This window comes from Nerophis ophidion, linkage group LG14 (genome assembly GCF_033978795.1).
Source record: "Nerophis ophidion isolate RoL-2023_Sa linkage group LG14, RoL_Noph_v1.0, whole genome shotgun sequence".
In the NCBI taxonomy this organism is placed as follows: domain Eukaryota; kingdom Metazoa; phylum Chordata; class Actinopteri; order Syngnathiformes; family Syngnathidae; genus Nerophis; species Nerophis ophidion.
In genome coordinates, this window is record NC_084624.1 from 29,133,719 (window position 1) to 29,159,301 (window position 25,583).

At 38.9% G+C, this 25,583-nt stretch overlaps 1 protein-coding gene across 3 annotated transcripts in view; it reads right to left on the reverse strand.

Annotated features, from left to right (window-relative positions):
* Positions 1 to 25,583, reverse strand: part of LOC133568420 (5'-AMP-activated protein kinase subunit gamma-2-like) — a 90,572-nt gene that overhangs the window by 44,520 nt on the left and 20,469 nt on the right. For 2 of the 3 annotated variants that reach the window (XR_009809601.1, XM_061920325.1), the window contains exon 4: positions 788 to 1,017. Coding sequence is in view for 2 of the 3 variants with exons in the window: in XM_061920325.1 (XP_061776309.1) it covers positions 788 to 1,017 (230 nt within the window). In the remaining variant the exon portion in view is untranslated. Of the gene's footprint in view, positions 1 to 787; positions 1,018 to 16,189; positions 16,757 to 25,583 lie in introns of those variants that run through there. The other variant, XM_061920326.1, reaches the window with a different exon arrangement.

Below are 25,583 nucleotides of genomic sequence, written 5' to 3' on the forward strand. Positions count from 1 at the left end.
CTTACAAGTACACACAGTGTGTAGACAGAAAAGGGAGAATGGACGGATTTTGGCTTAAAAACTAACGATAAAGGTGAAGTTATAACACTGAAACGCTCTCAGGAAGAGGTGCTTTATAAGAAGGCTAGCTACTTAGCGGCTAAAGTCCATCCACAATCGGCAGTGTTTTAGCTACTTCTAAATCACTAATCCTCGGCTAGATGGCGACAAATAAATATGTTTCTTACAAGTATCATCCCTGCAGGACGAGGAATAGCTAAACATGCTTCACTGCACACCGTAGGAGGATAGAATATCTCACCGGCGTTACAATGTAAACTAATGCAATGGGTGGAACTACACCTGACATCCACTTTAATAATACCAAGTACAAGAGCGTATCCAGTCGATACTACTATGATTACATCAATATTTTTTATGGTCACCAAATCTTTTTTCTTTAAAAATTCATATTATGTATTCATAAACTCAGAAAATAAGACATGACACATGCTAATTTAAATATGACCAACCCTGTAACTACTTTGTATCCGATTGCTCCCTAAATTTTCAGTATCATCCAAAACCAATGTAAAGTACCAATATTTTGGTACTGGTACCAAAATATTGGTATTGAGACAACCCTAAACGTGATCAATAGTCTTTTAAGACCCAAAACACCAATTTCATGTCTGTGTTGTGATATTTTCTTTAATGTAACATTAACGCACTATTTGTTTAAAAGTATGTTAATGAGTCCCAAAACTAAAATACTTGCAAGATTAGTAACATTTGCAGAGTGACTCACTTGTTGTGAGGTAGAGTACAGCGGCACAGGGCTCGAGGAAGGTTTCGGTGGTTTTGCCGAGGGAAGGGTGGAGCGCTGTCCTGTGTCGGGAGGCGTCGACACACAGCGGGAGCGGAAACGGTCTCCCAGTAGGCGTTCTGGGCTTGGAACGCTCTGCGTGGCCTCTTGGGTGAACACAGGCTGGCTGGGTGTCTGTGTTGGCGTGGTGGGTGGTGTGGAGATTCCAGAGGCTAGAGACACATAAAAAAAAAGGTACAGCAAATCACGTTTTATAACGTAGTTCGTAAAACATAAGCATGGGTTGCATCAACACATTCTAGAAAAAGAATGCACAAGTGAGATAACGTCTAAGCTCAGTTGCTGAGAGTAAACAAGCCCAGTGACAAAGACAGCAAACAACAATTACAATTTGTAATTCATTGTAGTCTGCGATGAGGTGGCGACTTGTCCAGGGTGTACTCCGCCTTCCGCCCGATTGTAGCTAAGTTAGGCACTAGCGCCCCCCGTGACCCCAAAGGGGATAAGCGGTAGTAAATGGATGGATGGAATTCACTGCAGTGCTACAATACACAATGACCGTTATGCCACTTGTTGCAAGGTAGACTTTGTAGGCCTCAATTATAAAGACGATAGAGCATGCCTGGGCAATTTTTTTGACTTGGGGGGCCACATTTGGGAGAAAACATATGTGTCTGGGGGCCGGTATAGCCATCCATATGTATATATATATATATATATGTATATATATATATATATGAATAAATCTGATGTACAGTATGTGTGCTTGGGTCCTAATTTTAGGAACACTAATATAAAAACTCACAAAGTCTGAAAACAGGCCGCATTAAAAAACGGAATGGAATTTTGCATTTTTTTAATGAATGAGACACCCATAATGTACATGAAAATAAAGATTGTGGGATTTCCAATATTAACTATGAACGATAAAACACTGAATATTGACAACATATGAACATCACACTCCCTCTCAATCTACATATTTTACAATCAAGCGAAACATAACAAAAATGCAACAAACACATCGAAATATGACTGTGAAGGGCTAAAAAACCCCCACCTACAATCTGACATATCTGATACATTATTAAGCTTTAGAACTTTGTTGTAAAAATATCCTTTCGCGTTTGTCCCAGACACCCACATTTCAGGCTGGTCGTTCTGGGAACACTCTGTGGAAACGCACCCACCCACACTGCTTGGAATGTTGTCTGAGCTGCTGTGACTTAGATTGCTATAGTAACTAGCAGTGTTTGGTTAGTTACTGAAAACCAGTAACTAGTTACAGTTACTAGTTACTTTATTTCAAAAGTAACTCAGTTACTAACTCAGTTACATACACTATAAAGTAATGTGTTATTGTGAAAAGTAACTATTTAGTTAGTTCTTTTTTTCTTTTTTTATGTTAACCCATTAGTCCGAACACTGGTTACTCGTATGTCATGCAAAAGCACAGATTCCAACCATTAAAATGCTTTGTATAGTTCAAGACGAACGGTCATTTGAAAACATCACTGCACATCATAATGGCAGCTAAAGTTTCCATCTTAAAAAACTAAAACAAATATTTGAGAATGTCCGGCCGGCCTGATTGAAAAGCTTAACGGGCCACATGCAGCCCCCAGCCCTTAAATTTGCCCAGGTCTGCTATAGAGCAGTGGTTCTCAAATGGGGGTACGCATACCCCTGGGGGTACTTGAAGGTATGCCAAGGTGTACGTGAGATTTTTAAAAAATATTCTAAAAATAGCAGCAATTCAAAAATCCTTTGTAAATATATTTATTGAATAATACTTCAACAAAATATGAATTTAAGTTCATAAACTGTGAAAAAAAATACAACAATGCAATATTCAGTGTTGCCAGACCGATTTTTAGTGGACATGTTCCATAAATATTGATGTCAATTTTTTCTTTTTTTTTGTGAAGAAATGTTTAGAATTAAGTTCATGAATCCAGATGGATGTCATGACTTGGACTATGGTGTGGTTTGTTTTCCTGTGGTAATGACATATTATATTATCCATCCATCCATCCATCCATCCATCCATCCATCCATCCATCATCTTCCGCTTATCCGAGGTCGGGTCGCGGGGGCAACAGCCTAAGCAGGGAAACCCAGACTTCCCTCTCCCCAGCCATTTCGTCTAGCTCTTCCCGGGGGATCCCGAAGCGTTCCCAGGCCAGCCGGGAGACATAGTCTTCCCAACGTGTCCTGGGTATCCATTCTAAAAAAAGGAACAAACAAAAGGCGCTCACAGAGGACGTACAAAAATTTGGCTATGAAAACTAAAACTTGCACTAAGGCAAAACTATGGACAACAAAAACGAAAACTCTTACTGTGACTGAAAAAGAGCATGGATCATGGGTATGGATAACATGGGTGTGTAGGAGGTGATGTTGCCAGGCTAACTGCCTGGCAACTACAGGCTTAAATAATGCTGTGGTGATTAACAGGTGCATGAGTCCAAATGAACCAGGTGCGTGACATGACAGGTGAAAACTAATTGGTAATCATGGTGACAAAAACAAACAAGAGTGCCCAATGAGTCCAAAAACAAACAGAACGTGACCACAAAACATGACAATGGATCTCTATTACAATCCCCAAAGAGGGCACTTTAAGTTGATGATTACTTCTATGTGTAGAAATCTTTATTTATAATTGAATCACTTGTTTTTTTTCCAACAAGTTTTTAGTTATATTTATATCTTTTTTTCCAAATAGTTCAAGAAAGACCACTAAAAATGAGCAATATTTTGCACTGTTACACAATTTAATAAAGATTTAGTTTTTTGTGAAGAAATGTTTAGAACATTGGCCTGTTCATGAATCCAGATGGATCTCTATTACAATCCCCAAAGAGGGCACTTTAAGTTGATGATTACTTCTATGTGTAGAAATCGTTATTCATAATTGAATCTTGGTTTTTTTTCAACAAGTTTTTAGTAATTATTATTATTTTTTTTCCAAATAGTTCAAGAAAGACCACTACAAATGAGCAATATTTTGCACTGTTATACAATTTAATAAATCAGAAACTGATGACATAGTGCTGTATTTTACTTCTTTATCTCTTTTTTTCAACCAAAAATGCTTTGCTCTGATTAGGGGGTACTTGAATTAAAAAAATGTTCACAGGGGGTACATCACTGAAAAAAGGCTGAGAAGCACTGCCGTAGGCGGCCGATGTGTTAATACGCTAGAGCAGTGGTTCTCAAATGGGGGTACGTGTACCCCAGGGGGTACTTCAAGGTATGCCAAGGGGTATGTGAGATATTTCAAAAATATTCTAAAAATAGCAACAATTCAAAAATCCTTTATAAATATATTTATTGAATAATACTTCAACAAAATATGAATGTAAGTTCATAAACTGTGAAAAGAAATGCAACAATGCAATATTCAGTGTTGACCGATAGATTTTTTGTGGACATGTTCCATAAATATTGATGTTAAAGATTTCTTTTTTTGTGAATAAATGTTAAGAATTAAGTTCATGAATCCAGATGGATCTCTATTACAATCCCCAAAGAGGGCACTTTAAGTTGATGATTGTTTCTATGTGTAGAAATATTGATTTATAATTGAATCACTTGTTTATTTTTTAACAAGTTTTTAGTTATTTTTATATATTTTTTTCCAAATATTTCAAGAAAGACCACTACAAATGAGCAATATTTTGCACTGTTACACAATTTAATAAATCAGAAACTGATGACATAGTGCTGTATTTTACTTCTTTATCTCTTTTTTTCAACCAAAAATACTTTGCTCTGATTAGGGGGTACTTGAACTAAAAAAAATTTCACAGGGGGTACATCACTGAAAAAAGTCTGAGAACCACTGCTATAGAGAGCTACATTGGCTGCTTGAATGACACAGATACAGAGCAGAAACAGCAAAAGTAATAAACAGCCCTGTGAAATCGGAGTGCACAATAAAATTCTGACTTACTGTATAAATATGTCTTTGGAGGTGGGAGGAAGCCGGAGTACCCGGGGATAGGTTGATTGGCAACACTAAATTGGCCCTAGTGTGTGAATGTGAGTGTGAATGTTGTCTGTCTGTCTGTGTTGGCCCTGCGATGAGGTGGCGACTTGTCCAGGGTGTACCCCGCCTTCCGCCCGATTGTAGCTGAGATAGGCGCCAGCGCCCCCCGCGACCCCGAAAGGGAATAAGCGGTAGAAAATGGATGGATGGATGGATGTATAAATATGAGGAATTATGACATGCAAACAAATTTGATAAACATAAAACAATAAAAACCTCCAATGAGGTGACATTACTGTGTTGTTGGTGGATTATGGTAGGCAAATCAATCTCCCGCTCAAGTTGTAAACTTCATCCCTAAACTGACTGTAAAGTAACTTTGCATCGATCGTTTGAAACTTCCTCACTTTTTCAGAGGAAGACATTTTGCATTCTAATTGCACCAAATGTATTGCAAACAAGGGAAACAACATCAGGCTTCAACCCCTTTTTAAGACTATTTTAACACCATAATGACTTTAAGACCTGGGGTAAAGGCTATAAGGTGATCTTACAGATCCTATAGTTGTGCGAGTGTTTGAGGCGTTTCAGTTTGACAGATACTTATCTCGTATTTTTGACTTTCATATTATCATTCCAATAAGAGTGATACTTGTAAAGCTAAATATTTTCATTGGCCTGTTCATGCTCCACTGTGAGCAACGATGGCTCAAGTGATTGTTGATTAATCTATCCACAACAAAAACAACCAAAGGAGCTGTATCAACCTGTCAGCTGTTTGTGAGCAGCTCCTGTTTTCTGAGGTTTCAATCACATGACGGCCGACACATGCTCTCGTTGCATTTCTCTCTCTAGCTTTAGGCGTCACAATCTTACGCCTCGGCGTGCATGTGACACTGCTGACATATTTGTGAGGCCAGACGATGAGTTGACATGGGTAAATGCGTTCCCCCGATAGTTCGCAAGACATCAAACACAGATTTTATAAAGCATTAAGGTCGGCTTCTGAATTTGAAACGGACTTCTTTAGTGAAAAAAAAAATGTGCCGTTCATTTTACAATTTGTTTAATATGGAGTACAGTGCATCCAAAAAATATTCACAGCGCTTCACTTTTTCAACATTTTAATATGTTAAAGCAGGGATGTCAAAGTCAAGGCCCTTGGGCCAGATCCAGCCGGCGAATGATTTATCTAAGGCCACCGGGATGATATTTGATTAGTATTAGAACCGCAGGCCACAATCGCCTGCTGCTGTTTTGCCAGCGCCAATACTCCATCAATGTTGGTGCTAGGAATTTGGTTCCCAGGGACCTCATCAAGTCATAAAAATGGGGCCCCACAGTACATTGTTGGCACCCACATTTTTGTAACCGTTTTGAAAACAAATGATAAATGTATGCATTATCCTGTTATATCTCACATTCTATATTGTGTTTTGGAAAAAGATTGTCATAAACATTAATTCATAAAAAAAATAATACAAAAGAAAACACATTTTTATGCCTATGTAAATTTATTCAGTTATAAACATTCACTCACTTTCTTCTTTCCTTCATGAATCTAAACTTTACCGCTGCCGGTATTTTTATCTCTATTTTTATTGTAATATTTCCAGAATGTGTTTGTTCTGTTTTTGGCTAAAGTAACACAAAGTCTGAATTTCTCTTTATTTTTTGGTTTTAATGCCATGATTTTAATAGTCCGGTCCAAATGTGCACAGACTTTCCTCCATGCGGCCCCTGAGCTAAAATGAGTTTGACACCCCTGTGTTAGATAGAGCCTTACTCCGTAAATGTTAAATTTGTTCATAGTATAAAATACATTTTTATTACTCTGTCCTCTGTAAGCACTGAGCTGGTCGTCGTCATTGTTTTTGCTTATTATCAAAGATAAAGTTTTGATTCATCACCTCCTTGTTATGTTTTTTTGATATACAGTACTCTCTAGCGCTTTGTCGTGTTCAAAGTGTACAAAGTTTTACTAAAATAATATGGACTTGTCGAGGCTGACAACCAATATTGATATTTACATTGTTTCTTATAGAGACACGTGCTTCACTATATGAATGTTCCCATTTACGAACCCTATTCAAGAACCAATTAAGTTCGTAAATTAAGGTTTCCACCTGAAGGACTGTCAGACCATGAAAAACACATTTCTCTGGTCTGACTAGACAAAGTTTGAACTCTTTGGCATCAAGTTTGGAGGAAACCAGGCACTGTTCATCACCAGGCCAATACCATCCCAACGGTAAAGCATGGTGATGGCAGCATCATGCTACGGGGGTGGTTTTTTTTTGTGGCAGAAACAGAGAGACTAGTCAGGATAGGGGGAAAGATAATTTCAGCAATGTACAGGAACATCCTTGATGAAAAACAACGCTTTTAATCCAACCTGATGGAGCTTCATAGGTACTGCCCAAAGATAGGTGTGCCAAGCTTGTGGCATCGTTTTCAAAAAGACTTGAGGCTGTAATGGCTGCCAAAGGTGCATCAACAAAGTATTGCGCAAAAGGCTGTGAATACCAATGTATATGTAATGTTTTTGTTATTTTAAATACATTTGCAAATAAAAAATCACTTTTGCACATTGTCATTAAAAGAATATTGTCTGCAGAATTTTGGAGGACAAAAATGAATGTATTCCATTTTGGAATAAGGCTATAAAATAAAAAGATGTGGATAAAGGGAAGCGCTGTGAATATTTTCTGGATGCACTGTATGTTGTTGTAGCATTAGTACATCCAACCAAACCACGACATTAGGTGTGTGCTATTTAGAATTCGGAAATCGTACATGTTTTTTGAGTTTTAGGATTAACTTGTGTTTTGGTTTTTCTTTGGCTTTTATGCAACACTTGCTCCAAAAAAGGATTGGCAAACACGCAAAGGTACGTGAAACTAAGTAGTAAAACTCCAGGTTCACTTTAGATGTCATGACTTGTTGTCGTAGAAGTGTTTTGCACTTGTTGACAGTTAACAATATGAAAACGTTGCCTTAAAAATTGCCTGTACAGTTTATACATGTTTTATGATAGACATTTTGACCCTACAACAGACTACTTTGTCATTAATGAAAATATATATTTTTTAGAATTAGTAAATTATAAAACATTTTTTAAATAATAGTAATAACTGTTATTTATATTTGTACTTGTGTTATTTGTATCCATGTTAATAGTTTATTAGTATTTTGTCCTTGGGGTGTCCCAATTTTTCACTTCAGATACGACACCGATATTGGAGCCTTGATGGTTGGCCGACAGAAATATCAATCCGATACGATATCTGAACAAATTGTTGAACATTCTTGTATTCTTTTGTAGTGTGAAATGTTAGAAAAGGCTTGATCAAGTGAAATTACTCAGAACAATGATAGATATGAAAAACACTAACCTTATGGCAGACTTATGCTTTTGAAGGGAAGTGGTTATTTGTTTGGTAACACCTAGAGGCCATGACAATTAAATTAAGCCAGCCTCAGACTGCAGTAAATTGAATGATGTGGACACGTTTGTTACTGGGTACTTTTAAATACGCTTCTGCCGTGTAGACTTTATATGTGTGAGTAATATGCAACTATAAATATTGGATACTTAAATTGACAAATGTGCTGTTTTAGACGGCAATATCGTTAAATTGAGGACAGTTACGTATGTCAAGCTTGTGTGCTATGGTGTGCTTAGCGGTTGTGTAGCTGCTGCCTCCCAGTAGCCTACGGTATAGCTAGGCATGTTTACCTTTTCTGTATGTGTGAGTAATATGCAACTATAAATATTTGATACTTAGATTGACAAATGTTCTGTTTTAGACTGCAACATTGTTCAATTAGAGACACTTACGTATCTCAAGCTTGTGTGCTTGTGTAGCTGCTACGGTGTAGCCTACGGTATAGCTAGGCATGTTTACCTTTTCTGTATGTGTGAGTAATATGCAACTATAAATATTTGATACTTAAATTGACAAATGTGCTGTTTTAGACTGCAATATTGTTCAATTAAGGACACTTGCGTATGTCAAGCGTGTGTACTATGGTGTGCTTAGCTGTTGTGTAGCTGCTGGCTCCCAGTAGCCTACAGGATAGCAAATCATGTTTACCTTTTCTAAATGATGTCACTAAAATAAAAATAGAAAATATCAACATTGTGGGCTCATTGGTGTGCAATGGTGTGCTTAACTGTTAGCTCCCATTAGCTTACAGTATAGCCCAGCCTGTTTACCTTTTCTGTATGTGTAAGTAATATGCAACTGTAAATATTTGATACTTAAATTGAAAAATGTGCTATTTTAGACGGCAATATTGTTCAATTAAGGACACTTATGTATGTCAAGCTTGTGTGCTATGGTGTGCTTAGCTGTTGTGTAGCTGCTAGCTCCCAGTAGCCTGCCCAGCATGTTTACCTTTTTTAAAAGATGTCACTAAAATAAAAATAGAAACTACCAACATTGTGTGCTCATTGAAGGACATAAGATGTGAACTGGCTGTCCAGTGTTGCACAAATAAACACGCTGTAGGACTGCTCATATTGGACATTTTAGATTAAAGACGATATCATCAGATACTTCTTTTTTGCTGATATCGGACCAATATCCAATATTAAATTCGGACCGGGACACCCCTACTATATGTTCAACTCAGCGGTACTTATACTTAGGCTGAAAAATCCTACCACCACACTATGCACCTTTATAAGTACCTGACTACTGCATATGTAGGTTCTACCACTGAAATTATTTAGTCATAATAAATATTGACTAACAGGTCAAGGGCTAAAAATAAAGTTCCTGGATCTACAGTATACCCTCACAGCAAACGTAATAGGAAACCAGTTTGCTGTTGTGTAATCTCGCTAACAAGAAAACAAATTGGTAAAAACATAATTCCGGTGTAGAGGTACACGAAATGTGGGTTCGATCTAATACTCGAGCAATACCTAAAGGTTGTCGTGTGTATCATTAAACACACTCTCTTGCTTGACATTTACTTGGCGTGCATCAGGCCTGCTTTGGCCGTGTGGCTTTCCTATTTTAGCCGTGCTGTTGTGGCACATTCCACAGGAGAAGATAACAGAGGGGCCGGCTGGGTGCTAGCTATCTCTCTATCCTCAGTCTGCTCCAAACCACCGCGCAGGAAACAGGAAGTAACTTGAACTAACACCAAACAACCTCTCTCTCTCTCTCTCTCTCTCTCTCTCTCTCTCTCTCTCTCTCTCTCTCTCTAGCTCTCTAGCTCTCTAGCTCTCTAGCTCTCTTACAACTGACAAAATGCTCCTTTGCAACCTTGGAGCGGGGACAACAGAAAGCCATGGGAGGTCACATTTATAAACATTGTAACATTCATGCTTTAACGATTACACCACCTCCTTCTGATAGTGTATCGTCAATCTGTGGATTAGACACAAACTTTTCATGCATGGTGACATTTGCCACCATCATTCTTAGAAATATTGCCACTTAAAATAGCACTTTAAGTACTGAGATTCCATTAACTAACTGATACCATTAGTGTTTAAATAGTGCTGGGGTGCCTAATGTTGTGGTAAATTAGTAGAGATCAGCGTTATTATTATTATTGCAAGGCCTTATCTACAAAACGCAAAAGCAGTGCAGTTAGCACATTGTGTAAATCCTAAGTAAAAACAGAATACAATGATTTGCAAATCCTTTTTGACCTATATTCAATTAAATAGACTGCAAAGACAATATACTTAACGTTCCAACCGGAAAACGTTAATTTTTGCAAATGTTAGCTCATTTTGAATTTGATGCCTGCAGCATGTTTCAAAAAAGCTGGCACAAGTGTCCAAAAAGACAGAGGAAGTTGAGGAATGCTCAACAAACATCCCATAAGTGAACAGGCTAATTGGGAACATGTGGGTGCCATGTTTGGACATAAAAGCAGCTTCCATGAAATGCTCAGTCATTCACAAACAACGGTACTGCATCAAAAAGCGGCGTCAGTGTGTAAAGGATATCACCACATGGGCTCAGGAACACTCCAGAAAACCACTGTCAGTAACTGCAGTCCGTCGCTACATCTGTAAGTGCAAGTTAAAACTCTACTATGCAATGCGAAAAGCCATTTATCAACAACACCCAAAAACGGGGGAGACGAAATGTGCATAAAGAAATGTATTTTGCTCTGTCCAGCACACAGCATCAACCCAGATTTTTAATTCTGGGTTTTTAATTTCTCTCTTCCACACATCAAGGGTGGACGCTCCCCTTTCCTCTCCCTTATCTCTCCTGCTTGCTTCTTTGTTTTGTCTTGTCTTAACTTTCTTGTTGCCTCTTTTTGCACTGCTCTTCAAATCTAAATATTGGAACTATTTAATTGGCCTCAACAAAATTGACAAGATCTTTGGGTTTGGGGAAACCTGATGTCGTGACGAGGCGGTTGTTGCTGGACACACGACGGACTCTTGGGTGAAGAAGAAGTGCCGCGTGCCTGGCGACCCATTTCTAATCGAGGACGTGAAGATATCCACCTATTCGGAATTATGACAACAGGACATCTGCTGATTGGAGTAAGCGTTGCTCTGATTTGTCGACAAATTGGAAGTTGCTGGCAGTCTTCAAAGTACCCGAAAGCTGCCACAAATGATTGGAGGATCCGGGAAGAACTGTGGATTACATCGGACTGTCTACCCCGCAGTTTTTGAGGACCAGTCATAGACAATTTAGAGTGAAAAGCAAATTTTATTTTCACTCGCATACAAATCATTCTAACTTGGATTGTTTCCCTGGCTTCGATACTCTCCTGAAAGTCACTGCAGCGAGGACACAACAAACTCCCTTTTTGTCTCTCAAGGACACACACCTGTTGTTGACTTTGGACTAGCGACTGCATTATACATCAAGGCCGCGGAACAGAGACACACTGCGGGCTTACACACACGCACGCACGCACGCACGCACACACACACACACACACACACACAGACACACACACACACACACACACACAAACATTCACAAAAAAATATACGCCACACATACACCCCCCCAACCCAACGCCCTCGACGCAAATCCCATACGGGTGATGAATGGATGGTCAGCGCCTGAAGAGCTGCGGCCTAGCACCATGACCTTGAACTACCTTCCCTCTGTTGGTAGATATCTAAATGTATGTTGTAATATGTATTTGTGCTTCGCTATGGAGGTTTTTTTCCACTCCAGACTGAGCCCCCTTAGGAGCCCAGTCTAGATTGTATTTTTTTACTCATCCTTCCTTACCTTTTTCCCCATCTTTTATGGGGCGCCTTATAGATGTAACAAATTGCGTACACAATGAAATGTTGTTATACTTGTGCAAGATCCATCCAATCAACAAATGCATCCATTTGTTTTAAACAGGGTTGGGTTTTTTTGCCAGAAATTGTTTGTCCTAATGTTTTTCCTGAGTGTTTTTGGAAGCAAGTCGTGGAAGTGTTCAAACCCGAACTGCTGCACACCAAAAGGTGAACATTTTAAAAAAAACGCACCCCTACGGTGTTACCTGTGCGATTATTTTTCTGACAAATAAACCGGCACTGTTTTTAAATCGCATGGGTCGGATTTCATTGAAATATTTCATTGTGCCTTACAAAACACCCACTGTGAAGTTAGGAGTGTTTAAGCAGACTCACAAAAAAAACAATTCTACACACTTGTGGGGGACTGACAAGCAGATGTTCGTCAAATTTGAGCGAGTTTGGTGGAAAAACATGTCTGACATCAAGCAAAACATCTTTGCAGGGGCACAGGTGGGACTTAACAACTAATAGCCTATACAAGAATAACCATTTGTGTGATGATTGTTCTGGGTGTCCTGATACAATATCAATTTGGTATGATAACATTATTACAATTATTATTTCGTAGTGTGGAACGTTGGAAAAGGTTTGATCAAGTGAAATTACTCAAGGAACAACGGTAGGTATGGAAAACAATACCTCTAATCTAATGACATATTTATGCTTTTGAAGTAAAATGGTAATTTGTTATTGACGACATCTAGTAGTCACAATAATCCATTACATTACAATCCATTAGGGTCATGATGCACAAAGGTACATGATGCGGACATGTTTGTTACTAAATACTTTTTCATACGCTTCTGCTTTAGAGACTTTGTGTCTGTAAGTAATATGCAACTATAATTATTTTATACTTGTTTAAATTGACAAATGTTGTGTTTTTGACTGCAATATTGTTAAATTTAGGACATTTATTACATATCTCCATTTTATGTTCTGTTGTGTGCTAATCTGTTTTGTAGCTGCTAGTGCGGCCCGTGAGCAGGTTTAATCCGGCCAGTGTCCCGCAAGATGAGTTTACCAAGTATAAAAATGAGCTGCTATTTTTTAATGAAATAAACTTCTGTTCTAAATGTGTCCACTGAATTTCGCAATAGCAATTTAAGTGTAACTCACGTCACACATCACACTGTTTAAGATGACGTGTCAGCTGACTTTAAGCGCCCTGTTGTGGCTGGTAGCAGATGGCGGCAGACTGATGATGAAGTGATACACAATATCTTCTTTCATTGTATATTATGCATCTCAACAAATAAAGTAACAAAACGTTAAGATGCAAAGACTTAAGTCAACTTGACATCATCTTTGTAGGTAGAGTTCCATGCAGTGCTTGCAATTGGTTGACGGCAACATGCGCACCCTGAACTCCATTGTAAAAATGTAAAAAAAAAGTGTGTTTCTAGATTTGTTGTTTGCACCCTGAACTCCATTGTAAAAATGTAAAGAAATGTGTGTTTCTACATTTGTTGTTTGTTGTACTTTATTTTAAGCTTAAATCTAGCATGATCTCATTGGTTAAGTGTGTAGTTATGTTACCTTTACTTTGGCTATTATGGTGTCATTTTTTGACAACTGTTTTGTTTATATTATAATCGTAATATTTGAATGATGATAAATTAATGTGTTGTGACAGTTGCGGATTACACCAATGTGGCGGTTTGAAGAAAGACTCGGTTGCTTTTCCAAACACGTTTTTTAATGGTGTACTGCCAACATGAGAATGCTGAACAGGAAGTGCTAAAGTTTAATGGCTTTGTAAAAATACAGTTGTGTTCATAGTGTTCTTCATGGTGTTTTTGAAACGGCATAATTTCTTTTTTTATTTTTTATTTTTTTAAACATGAAGTGTTTTGTAAAGAGGATTAGTTGTAAAGTGTACATTTTAAGGATATGTTTGTTTTATTTTTGGCCAAAGTAAAACAAAAAAACTAGTTGTCTTTATCTTTAAGGTATTATGCCATGATTTAATCAGTTCAGCCCGCATTGGGAAAGATTTTCCTTCATGCGGCCCCTGAGCTAAAATAAGTTTGACACCCTTGCTATAGACCATGTTGACTTCACTAAGGCCAAATGACTTCACTGTAAAATACAAGAAAATACTGACCTTGTGTGCTTTTTTTTTAAGAGGACATTTCAATGTCAAGTTGTTGCCCAGTTGTGCAAGTAAACACGCTGTAGGTTTTAGATGCAAGACGGTGTAGTCTGATACTTGTTTTTTGCTAATATCGGATCGCGACCCCAAAGGGAATAAGCGGTAGAAAATGGATGGATGGATTGACGGATCGGGACAATAGTAATGATTACAAAACTTTGAGGAACCATGTATTGCATGTATGCTAGCATGTCTTCATAGGCATTTTAAGCAAAACCCATTAGGAGCGGCACACCTCATTTACATTTTCACACAACTGTATAGACCGTGTGCGCTTAAGTGACTCTCCAGGGTTTTTTGCGGGGTGGAGATAAAAAAATATATACTATAGGTCAAGGGTCAGACAGCCACACTGATGATATCAGAGGAGAAAGTGAACATTTCCTTGCAGCTTGCACTGTTTGTACAGTTTTTACAACGTTTATGATGGTTAACAATGGGATTTATTTTTTTCAAAATTACAATCAACCAAGATTTAGAAATTGATTCTTCCAGGCCTTAGAGGGCTACTTAAGATGCACAAAACTCATATTAGTGTCCACAAAATTGCACCCACAAATCTAAAGGCTTCATATACTGTAGGTCAGTGGTTCTGAACCACCGGGCCGCAGAATAATTTTTTATTAAAAAAAATTTTTAAATTTTATTTTTTATCAAATCAACATAAAAAACACAATATACACTTACAATTAGTGCACTAACCACCAAAACCTCCCTTTTTCATGAAAAAACGTCCCTTTTTCATGACAAAGAAGAAAAAAAAGAAAAAAGGAAGGCAAGATTTGTTTTTATATACAAAACCCAAAACCAGTGAAGTTGATTATAATATATATAATATAACAGTATAATAATTTGCAAATCATTTTCAACCTAGATTCAATTGAATAGACTGCAAAGACAAGATAATTAACGTTCGAACTGGAAAACTTTATATTTTTTGCAAATATTGGCTCGTTTGATGCCTGCAACATGTTTGAAAAAAGCTGGCACAAGTGGCAAAAAAGACTGAGGAATGCTCATCAAACACTTATTTGGAATATCCCACAGGTAAACAGGCTAAATGGGAACAGGTGGGTGCCATGATTGGGTATAAAAGCAGCTTCCATGAAATGCTTAGTCATTCACAAACAAGGATGGGGCGAGGGTCACCACTTTGTGAACTAATGTGTGAGCAAATTGTGTAACTGTGTAAGAAGAACATTTTTCAACCAATTGCAAGGTATTTAGGGATTTCACCATCTATGGTCCATAATATCATCAAAAAGTTCAGAGAATCGGGAAAAATCACTGCACGTAAGCAATGATATTACGGACCTTCGATCCCTCAGGCGGTATTGCATCAAAAAGCGATATCAGTGTGTAAAGGATATCACTACACAGGCTCAGGAACACTTCAGAAAACCCCTGTCAGTAACTACAGTCTGTCGCTACATTTGTAAGGGCAAGTTAAAACTCTACCATGCAAAGCGAATGCCATTTATCAACAACACCCAGAAACGCCCTGCTCGAATAACTCCTAATCGGTCCAACCCGTATAGGGCGAGAAAGCAGAATGACTACTGTTACATGGAACGATCATGTACTATGAAGAGGGCAACCGCTTACTGTACTGTATGGGCTACGCTTACCTCCTTTGCGGAGTACATCGTTGTATCTAACTCACACGCTCTGAAGTCGACCCAAAACTGCTTCTGTCAACAAAATGATGAGAAGCCTGCAGGGTGATCAATGCAGTTGATTTGACAGGCTGAGATGCAAGGCTCCTTTTGACGGCGGCACACAGACTCATCCTTCCGTCTGACAAGAATTTGTGCAAAAATACACCAAAGTATGACGACCGGTGTCATAGTAGCAATTCACTAAATACATTTTTTTCAAGCAAGTTGTTGTCGCTTAGAAAGCTGACATACTACACAGACACAACAAGCAACAGCGCTTTACCCGAAAGGCACGACGCCTCCGACTGATGCTTTCCGCCGAGTCCATCTTGCTCCTTGCGTTTCTTGCTCCTCCTTAGGCTGCCAAACCTCTTCATAGAGCGTGGAGGGCTGCGGCTTCCAAACTAAATTTGACCAGCGTGACCATCCGCATTACGACAGAGCAACCCGGCACTAAAAAGGACAGTCTCTCTCTTTCCCCTGTGGTGACAAAACAAAGCTGGCTGTCCTTTAAGGAGGAGATCGTTCCCTTTTCCTATAAATGAGAGACTCCTTAAGGTAAAAAAGGCAAAGGCTTGAAGGTTAAGCTTGCAAACAATCCACACCCATGGAGCAAGCGGATGTTTTACGTCCACAAAGGCAAGTAGAGTAGCAGTAAATTTTGTACGGCTCCACTCAAAAGTTCCTCCCTGAGTGATGCATCTGACCACCGTTTGACACAACCCCTCCTCTCAGCGGTGTCAGAGCCGTAAATTGTCAGGTGCAGCTGTGGGTGGCGTCTCTTTAATATAGCACGCGTGTTAAGGGAGGCCAGCCTGTGTGGAGCAGGCATGGGGGCAGCAGTCATTGGTCAGGTCTGCACTTCACTCCACGTCTTCCACTGCACTCCCGCTAAGAGTTCCGAGGTAGTAAACTCCGCCAAAACAAGCGTGTCTTGTAGAACGCTCCTCCTACAAATGGTTACACATTGGTACCTACCCACATACATACGCTCCCAAATACATACACAAATACAGTACGTACATACAGTCACAGTCTGTCTTATCCCGCTTTTGTCTCAGCAATTACCCCCTCCATCTTTCTTTTTCTTCTTCTTCCTGCGCCAAACATTAATATAAATGCATTTAATACAGTCAAATACAAATAAGGGAAGTATCCCACACTTCTCTTTTGTATAGTAAATCAGTACAGCAGATATGGGCTTCTACATCACCTATATGATTTGCCTGAGTGGCTAGATAGAAAAATAATAACAAATAATAATGAAATAAAATAAAATAAAAAGAAAGCCCCTCATTTTTTGACACAACTGTAAATGACATTTGTGGCGTCCTTTGTGGGTTGTGATCAAAATACTAACTTAGTAAGACACCTTAGCATACATGTTATACAGGCATCAAAGTTGTAATATATTTATTAATCAAATAAGCAATTAGTTTTAGGAAAGTTTTGCTTAATGGCAGCCATGTTTTTTCAACTAATCTTGATGATGTGCGCTTGCCAGTCACATAAAGGCAGGGATGTGCATTCAGGCGAGGCAGAGCAGGTAAAAAAAATAAATAACATAAACTGTATATATATTAAGGGTGCACAATATCTCACAACGATAATCCAATAATATTTTCAAAAGTTTATATACCCAATATATATATATATTTTTTAAATGCTCCAATGAGGCAAGATAACCCATACTGTGTTGTAAGTGGGTTAGGGTGAACAAATCCAGCACTCCTACCTCTAAGAAGGTTCCAAAAAATCTCTACGATATTATAATCCAATTTGGTTAAGACAAATATACATAAACAGTTTTTCAAATTCACTACTTAATAAGACTCTTACCTCAAGGTGTGCACAACCTACAGGCAAATCCACATTTAAAACTAACAGCCATAAATACGATTTCAGTGTCGGTCTTGAGAAGGAGGAAGTTATCGGTCTCGGCATGAAAAAAATATATTGTGCATATCCAATATTAATATTTGGCCGCCTAACTCTGTTGTAAATGTACTGTATTGTAGCTGCGATCCACGCTAACAGTACTTTTCGGACTATAAGGCGCACTTAAAATCCTTTCATTGACAGGGCGCCTAATGTATGCCATAATTCTGGTAGTGCTTACCGACCTCGAAGCTATTTTATTTGGTACATGCTGTAATGCATGATAAGTTTGACGCGTAGATGGCAGTCACACATAAGAGATACATGTAGACTGAAAGATGACGGCAGTAAATAACACCAAAACTTTAAACGTTTCATTGAGGAATAAAGAACATTACACAAGGCGCTCAAAAATCTGTCAAAAGGTTTTAGTACGACTTCGGTGAGCTATGAACCCGCTTGTTGGATTGTCAGCGCATTAAACCTACAAGTATTATTATGGTGTGTGTATAAGGATCGCAAAATGGCACCTATTAGCAGACATATTACCTGGCGTTTTGTTTCGCAATATTATGCAAAACCAACTTTTCTTACCTTCTCGTACCTGCTGATGTGTATTAGGAATCTGCATAAGTCCTGAAAATGTGCGCACTTCCGCCATTGTAGTCCGAGCCGACACCGTAGTCAATAAGCTTCTTTTTCTCTAACTTCTTATGTGGCATTCATCTTCTGCTGTTACCATTTCTAATATAAAGTAGCGTAAAGTTCTTACTTATATCTATTAGTAGAGTAGCTTTTAAAGCGCTAAAATCTGTAGTGGGTTTACATAATTCACCCATGGAACTTTAGTTATTAGAGGGTTCCGGTAGGACGGTTTTTCACGGCACACATTTCCGGCGTTGATGTTGCATTACTGAGCCACGGAAGAGAATATCCATCCATTCATCCATTTTGCTGCTCCGTTATTGATTTAAGTAAAGTCTCAGTGTCATTAAAACAGTTAGCTCCATCTTTTTTACACTTCTTCCACTCCCGTCCTTGCACGCTACACCACTACAACAAAAATGACGGGGAGAAGACGCTGTCGAAGGTGAGCCACGTAAATAAGACCGCCCACAAAAAGGCACATCCTGAAGAGACGCTCAGAAAGCTACCTGAAAATGATCTGTAAAACATAATCTTTGCAACTTTTCACCAAAAAACCACCATTACATGTTATGTAGACTGTAAGGAAGTGTTTTACATTTAGAAAAAAATTTGTGAATGACGCCTTTAATGAGCCCTATAATCCGGTGCGCCTTTTGTATAATAAAAAAACCTGAATAGACCCGCTCATCGGTAGTACGCCTTTTAATCCGGTGCGCCCTATGGTCCGTAAAATACGGTAATCCACAAGCAAGCACTGCTTATTAATTAATAATGGGATTTCCTCAACTTTTTAATATAGAATAAAGCCTTATTTGTCTAAATCGTTTTTTACTGCTGCAGGACAATAACAAACAAGTCGGATGAGGACACCTCCATGTCAGTAAAGACAGCAGAACAATCAAGTGTGTGGCTGCTGGGACGGTCAGCTGTCAGGACCGCTTTTAGGGGAGAGGGCTGACCTTTAGAAGGGGGGATAACCCATGTCCAGTCAACTGATCAGAAGACTTCCATTAGCATTGCCGCCCCTCTTAACAGATGACATTAGCGATAGCGTTACGGCTCACAAGCAATGTCACACCAAGCTCTCAGATACCCTTACGTGACCTCTTAATTTTTCAGTTACCAAAATGCATCCAGGTGTATCACGCTGACCTTTAAAGGACTGTGGATTTTGCGAGGCTCCAAAAAATGCAATGTTCCTTCTATTTACTGACAACATACGCCACACTATAGCAACAGAGAGGAAAGAGAAAGGAGGGAGGGGGACTCAGCATGGTTGTACGAGGTAGCACGCACAGCCTGGTCACTTCCTGATAAGGCCATGGAAACATTTAACGTTCGACTTCAGCAGGCAGCGAGCCCCTTAAAAAGCTCCAGGAGATCATCTTCGGTCATATTTAGAAAAAAGATAAGATGGATAAGGCTTCCACAAAATGTGCTGTTTGAATTATGCAGTAATATTAAGTCATGCAAAAGGCTTTAAAATAATGTCAACACAAACCATGGAGAATATTGAGCTTTGAGCACACCCTAGTGGTGACGGTACGGAAATGATGGCCAACAAGGCTGTAACGCACACAAAAAAAACACCTCATATAAGTGAGTGGGGATGCAACGATTATTAATAATATTCATTGTTTTTCACTATTATCATGATTATTATGCAACACAATTTTGGTAAAATCACTTAGAGATTTTGATGTTACTACTGCTGAAAGTAACAGTAATATAATAACATAACATTACAAAATAATACTTATAAACAAAAAGTATTATTAATAATTAATACACTAATTAATAACATACTTATTCACACACATAACGTATTAATAATATAAGACTTAAGATTAATTTTACTGATCCCCCAGGGGAAATGTTACTTATGTAGGTAATAAAATCAAGCATTATTGTCATCAACTTGTCATCCTTGTCACTTTAAACATTTTAATAATCTATTTTGTGCTTAATAATAACTGGATGCCATGGTATAGTGCTGTTAGTCTACAAGCTTGTGGTGTTATGTTAATGTTTCACACTTATTATGGCCCTGTTGCAATGCAAGCAGCTCATATTATTATTGCTCATACTATTAACCTTATTATTACTGCCAATACGGCCGGTTTAGTTTACTAAATTGCAATTTTAAATTTCCCGGGACGTTTTCAACAGGAAACGTCGCTTATGTTGACGCGTGCTTGTGACGTTATTGGTTGAGCCGACATTTTAGCCCAGCACCACTCACGGCTAAAAGTCGTCTCTTTTCATCGCATAATTACACAGTATTTTGGACATCTGTGTTGCTGAATCTTTTGCAATTTGTTCAATTAATAATGGAGACAATAGAGAAGAAAGCTGTTGGTGGGAAGCGGTGGATTGCAGCTGCCTTTAGCAACCAAAACATAGACGGTGTTTCTTTGTTGTGAAGCTTTAATATGGAATAGAGCGGTCAAGCGAACATGTTTCCCGACCACATGTCAACAAGCAGGTTTCGGTGAGAAAATTATGCTAAGAAGTCGGCTCTTACCGGAGATATCAGCGGAGCTTGCGTCCTCCAGCTGCGATTTTCTTGGCTCCTCGATGGCTTCCATCAGAGACACTGGCGGTCAACACACCCCTCCGACTTTCAGGTATGAATTTATAATTTCACTAAAACACTAGTAACACAATAATCAAATAAGGGATTTTCCAGAATTATCCAAGTAAATGTGTTTAATAACATCGCTCACACTACCCTCGCTTTTTTTCTTTTCTTTTTTTTTTCTAGAGCCTCACTCTAACTTTCCTCATCCACAAATCTTTCACCCTCGCTCAATCTAATGGGGAAATCGTCGCTTCCTTGCTGCTGGTGGCCATGATTGTAAACAATGTGAGGATGTGAAGAGCCCGACAACTCGTGACGTCACGCGCACATCGTCTGCTACTTCCGGTACAGGCAAGGCTTTTTTATTAGCGACCAAAAGTTGCGAAATTTATCGTCGATGTTCTCTACTAAATCCTTTCAGCAAAAATATGGCAACATCGCGAAATGATCAAGTATGACACATAAAATGGACCAGCTATCCCTGTTTGAATAAGAAAATCTCATTTCAGTAGGCCTTTAAAAGCACGGCGGCTTCCAGCGACCCTTGGCCAGAAATCGAGGGCACAAATAGCAGGCCCATCCAAATTTTCCGCGGGAATTTTCTAGTATTCAACAAAGACAGGAAGAAACAGTCTCTAATACAAAATGGTCACTGAATGAAGCCATGGCAGGAGTACCCGTCGATATTTGTTTACACCGACCTGACTCAAGGCTACGTTACTGATTGTGCCACCTTTGCAGTTAACTCAGTTCTTCATGATATAACTTGCCGCTAACATAATTTATCTCATTTACAATTCCTTAGCTTTACTTTGGCGTATAAACCTGGCACCACATTGGACGTATTAGACCCTTTAGCCGCAGCTTTCTTTTGGCAGGTTTTGCAAATGGAGTTTAAGAGTTCATAAAGGAATTCTTCGGTGAGTTGGTGTGACAATGCATTCAAAACAACTCGAGGCGGTGGGTGACCTAGGACCTTACAAATGTTCTACCGGACCTTACAAATGTTCTACTAGATGAATAAACATATTCCATTCAACATATTGTACAAACCCTGTTTCCATATGATTTGGGAAATTGTGTTTGATGTAGATATAAACAGAATACAATGATTTGCAAATCCTTGTCAACCCGTATTCAGTTGAATGCACTACAAAGACAAGATATTTGATGTTCAAACTCATAAACCTTATTTCTTTTTGCAAATAAAAATGTACTTAGAATTTCATGGCTGCAACATGTGCCAAAGTAATTGGTAAAGGGCATGTTCATCACTGTGTTACATCACCTAATCTTTTAACAACACTCAATAAACTTTTGGGAACTGAGGAAACTAATTCTTGAAGCTTTGAAAGTGGAATTTTTTCTCATTCTTGTTTTATGTAGAGCTTTAGTCGTTCAACAGTCCTGGGTCTCCGCTGTCGTATTTTTAAGCATCATAATGCGCCACACATTTTCAATGGGGGACAGATCTGGACTGCAGGCGGGCCAGGAAAGTACCCGCACTCTTTTTTTACAAAGCCACGCTGTTGTAACACGTGGCTTGGCATTGTCTTGCTGAAATAAGCAGGGGTGTCCATGATAACATTGCTTGGATGACAACATATGTTGCTCCAAAACCTGTATGGACCATTCAGCATTAATGGTGCCTTCACAGATGTGTAAGTTACCCATGCCTTGGGCACTAATACACCCCCATACCATCACAGATGCTGCCTTTTGAACTTTGCGCCTATAACAATCCGGATGGTTATTTTCCTCTTTGTTCCGGAGGACACCACCTCCACAGTTTCCAAATATAATTTGAAATGTGGACTTGTCAGACCACAGAACACTTTTCCACTTTGCATCGGTCTATCTTAGATGAGCTCGGGCCCAGCGAAGCCAGCTGCGTTCCTTGGTGTTGTTGATAAATGGCTTTCGCTTTGCATAGCAGAGTTTTAACTTGCACTTACAGATGACGCAACCATCTGTAGTTACTGACAGTGGTTTTATGAAGTGTTCCTGAGCCCATGTGGTGATATCCTTTACACACTGATGTCGGTTTTTGGTGCAGTACCGCCTGAGGGGTCAAAAGTCTGTTATATCATCGCTTACGTGCAGTGATTTATCCAGATTCTCTGATTCTTTTGATGATTTTACGGACCGTAGATAGTAAAATCCCTAAATTCCTTGTAATAGCTCGTTGAGAAAGGCTGTTCTAAAACTGTTTGACGATTTGTTTACAAATTGGTGTCCCTCGCCCCATCTTTGTTTGTGAATTACTTAGCATTTCATGGAAAATGGTTTTATCCCCAATCATGGCACCCACCTGTTCCCAATTAGCCTGCACACCTGTGAGATGTTCCAAATTTGTGTTTGATGAGCATTTCTCAACGTTATCAGTATTTACTACCACATTTCCCAACTTCTTTGTCACGTGTTGCTGGCATCAAATTCTAAAGTTAATGATTATTTGCACACAAAAAAAACATTTATCAATTTGAACATCAAATATGTTGTCTTTGTAGCATATTCAACTGAATATGGGTTGAAAATAATTTGTAAATCATTGTATTCTGTTCATATTTACATGTAACACAATTTCCCAACTCCTATGGAAACGGGGTTTGTAATACAAATTTGACAAAAGTGAATACACACCTCACATTTTTTTTAATTACAAGGACAATACTACAGAAAGTAAATTTGGATATGCAGCTTACTGATGACTCAGCCATAACAGTGTTAAATCTTCTCAAACCTGGTTACAGCATCCTGGTCTGGAGGTTTTATTGATAAGATCACTGTTGTGAGATAGAAGTGACCTAATACTTGGGTGTGGCTAGCATGGCTGGAATCCTGCGGTGAATATGTTTTAGCCTGGTTGTCGTTACTAGCAACTCTAAGGGGTCTGGCCCCACTGGAGTGATTCCATCAGCCCGTGCCAAAGTGGCCCACTGCAAGCTAACAGGGGAGGCAAGTATGTGTGCCTATGTGAGCCAAAAACACATGACTCATCTTTTCTTGTCTGAGAGCGTTTCCAGGACTGTTTCCATGTTTGGGTTATGTAATAATAATCAACCCACCCCGTGCATGGAGACACTGGCTCTGGCAAAAGTGCCCGTTAGCATGGTTAGTAGTCAACTCGTCATGAAGCAAGGCCTTGTTTGACCAGTCTCATACCACATTAGACCATTCCTGTGTTACATAGCAATAATGAACTTGGCGATGTGTATCAGTGTAAATGCCAAATGTGCACCTCATAATCCAAAAATGTTGGCTTGGACTAAGAGATCCTACTGTAAACAAAGACAAATATTTATTTTTCTAAAAGGAGCGCTGCTGACAGATAGTAGACAAGCGACCACTAGCCTGGCGCACCCCGTTCAACAAAACAAAGGAATGAATGTTTTATTGTGAAGGAAAAGCACCTTTCACTTCCTTGATTACATACTGCCGCTAGTTAGCCACCGCCTGACTAGCTAGTACACGTGTACACATGCGTACACATGTACACATGCGTACACGCGTACACATGCGCACACGCGTACACACGCACACGCGCACACACGCTTACACGCGTACACACGCTTACACGCGTACACATGCGTACACATGCGTACACATGCGTACACATGCGTACACATGCGTACACGTGCGTACACATGCGTACACGTGTGTACACATGCGTACATGTGTGTACACATGCGTACATGTATACACATGCGTACATGTATACACATGCGTACATGTATACACATGCGTACATGTATACACATGCGTACATGTATACACATGCGTACATGTATACACATGCGTACATGTATACACATACGTACATGTATACACATACGTACATGTATACACATACATACATGTATACACATACATACATGTATACAATAATACACATGCATACATGTACACAATAATACACATGCATACATGTACACACATGCATACAATAATACACAGGCATACAATACACATGCATGCATGTATATACGTGCATACACGTGCATACATATACATACATGCATACATATATACACATGCATACATACATAAACATGCATACATGTATGTCCACACATGCATACATGTATGTACACACATGCATATATACATATATATATATATGTGTGTGTATATATACATATATATATATATACACACACACACATGCATACGTGTGTGTATATATATATATATATATATATATATACACACATGCATACTTGTATACACACGCATACACGCGTATACACATGCATACATACGTATACACATGCATACATACGTATACACATGCATACATACGTATACACATGCATACATACATATACACATGCATACATACGTAAACACATGCATACATACGTAAACACATGCATACGTATACACATGCATACATACGCAGACACGTACATACGTATACACGTGCATACATACGTAAACACGTGCATACGTATACACATGCATACATACGTATACACATACATGCTTGCTTACGTTGTCCATCGAGTCCGATGACATCATCACATACATACGTATACACATGCATACATACGTATACACATGCATACAT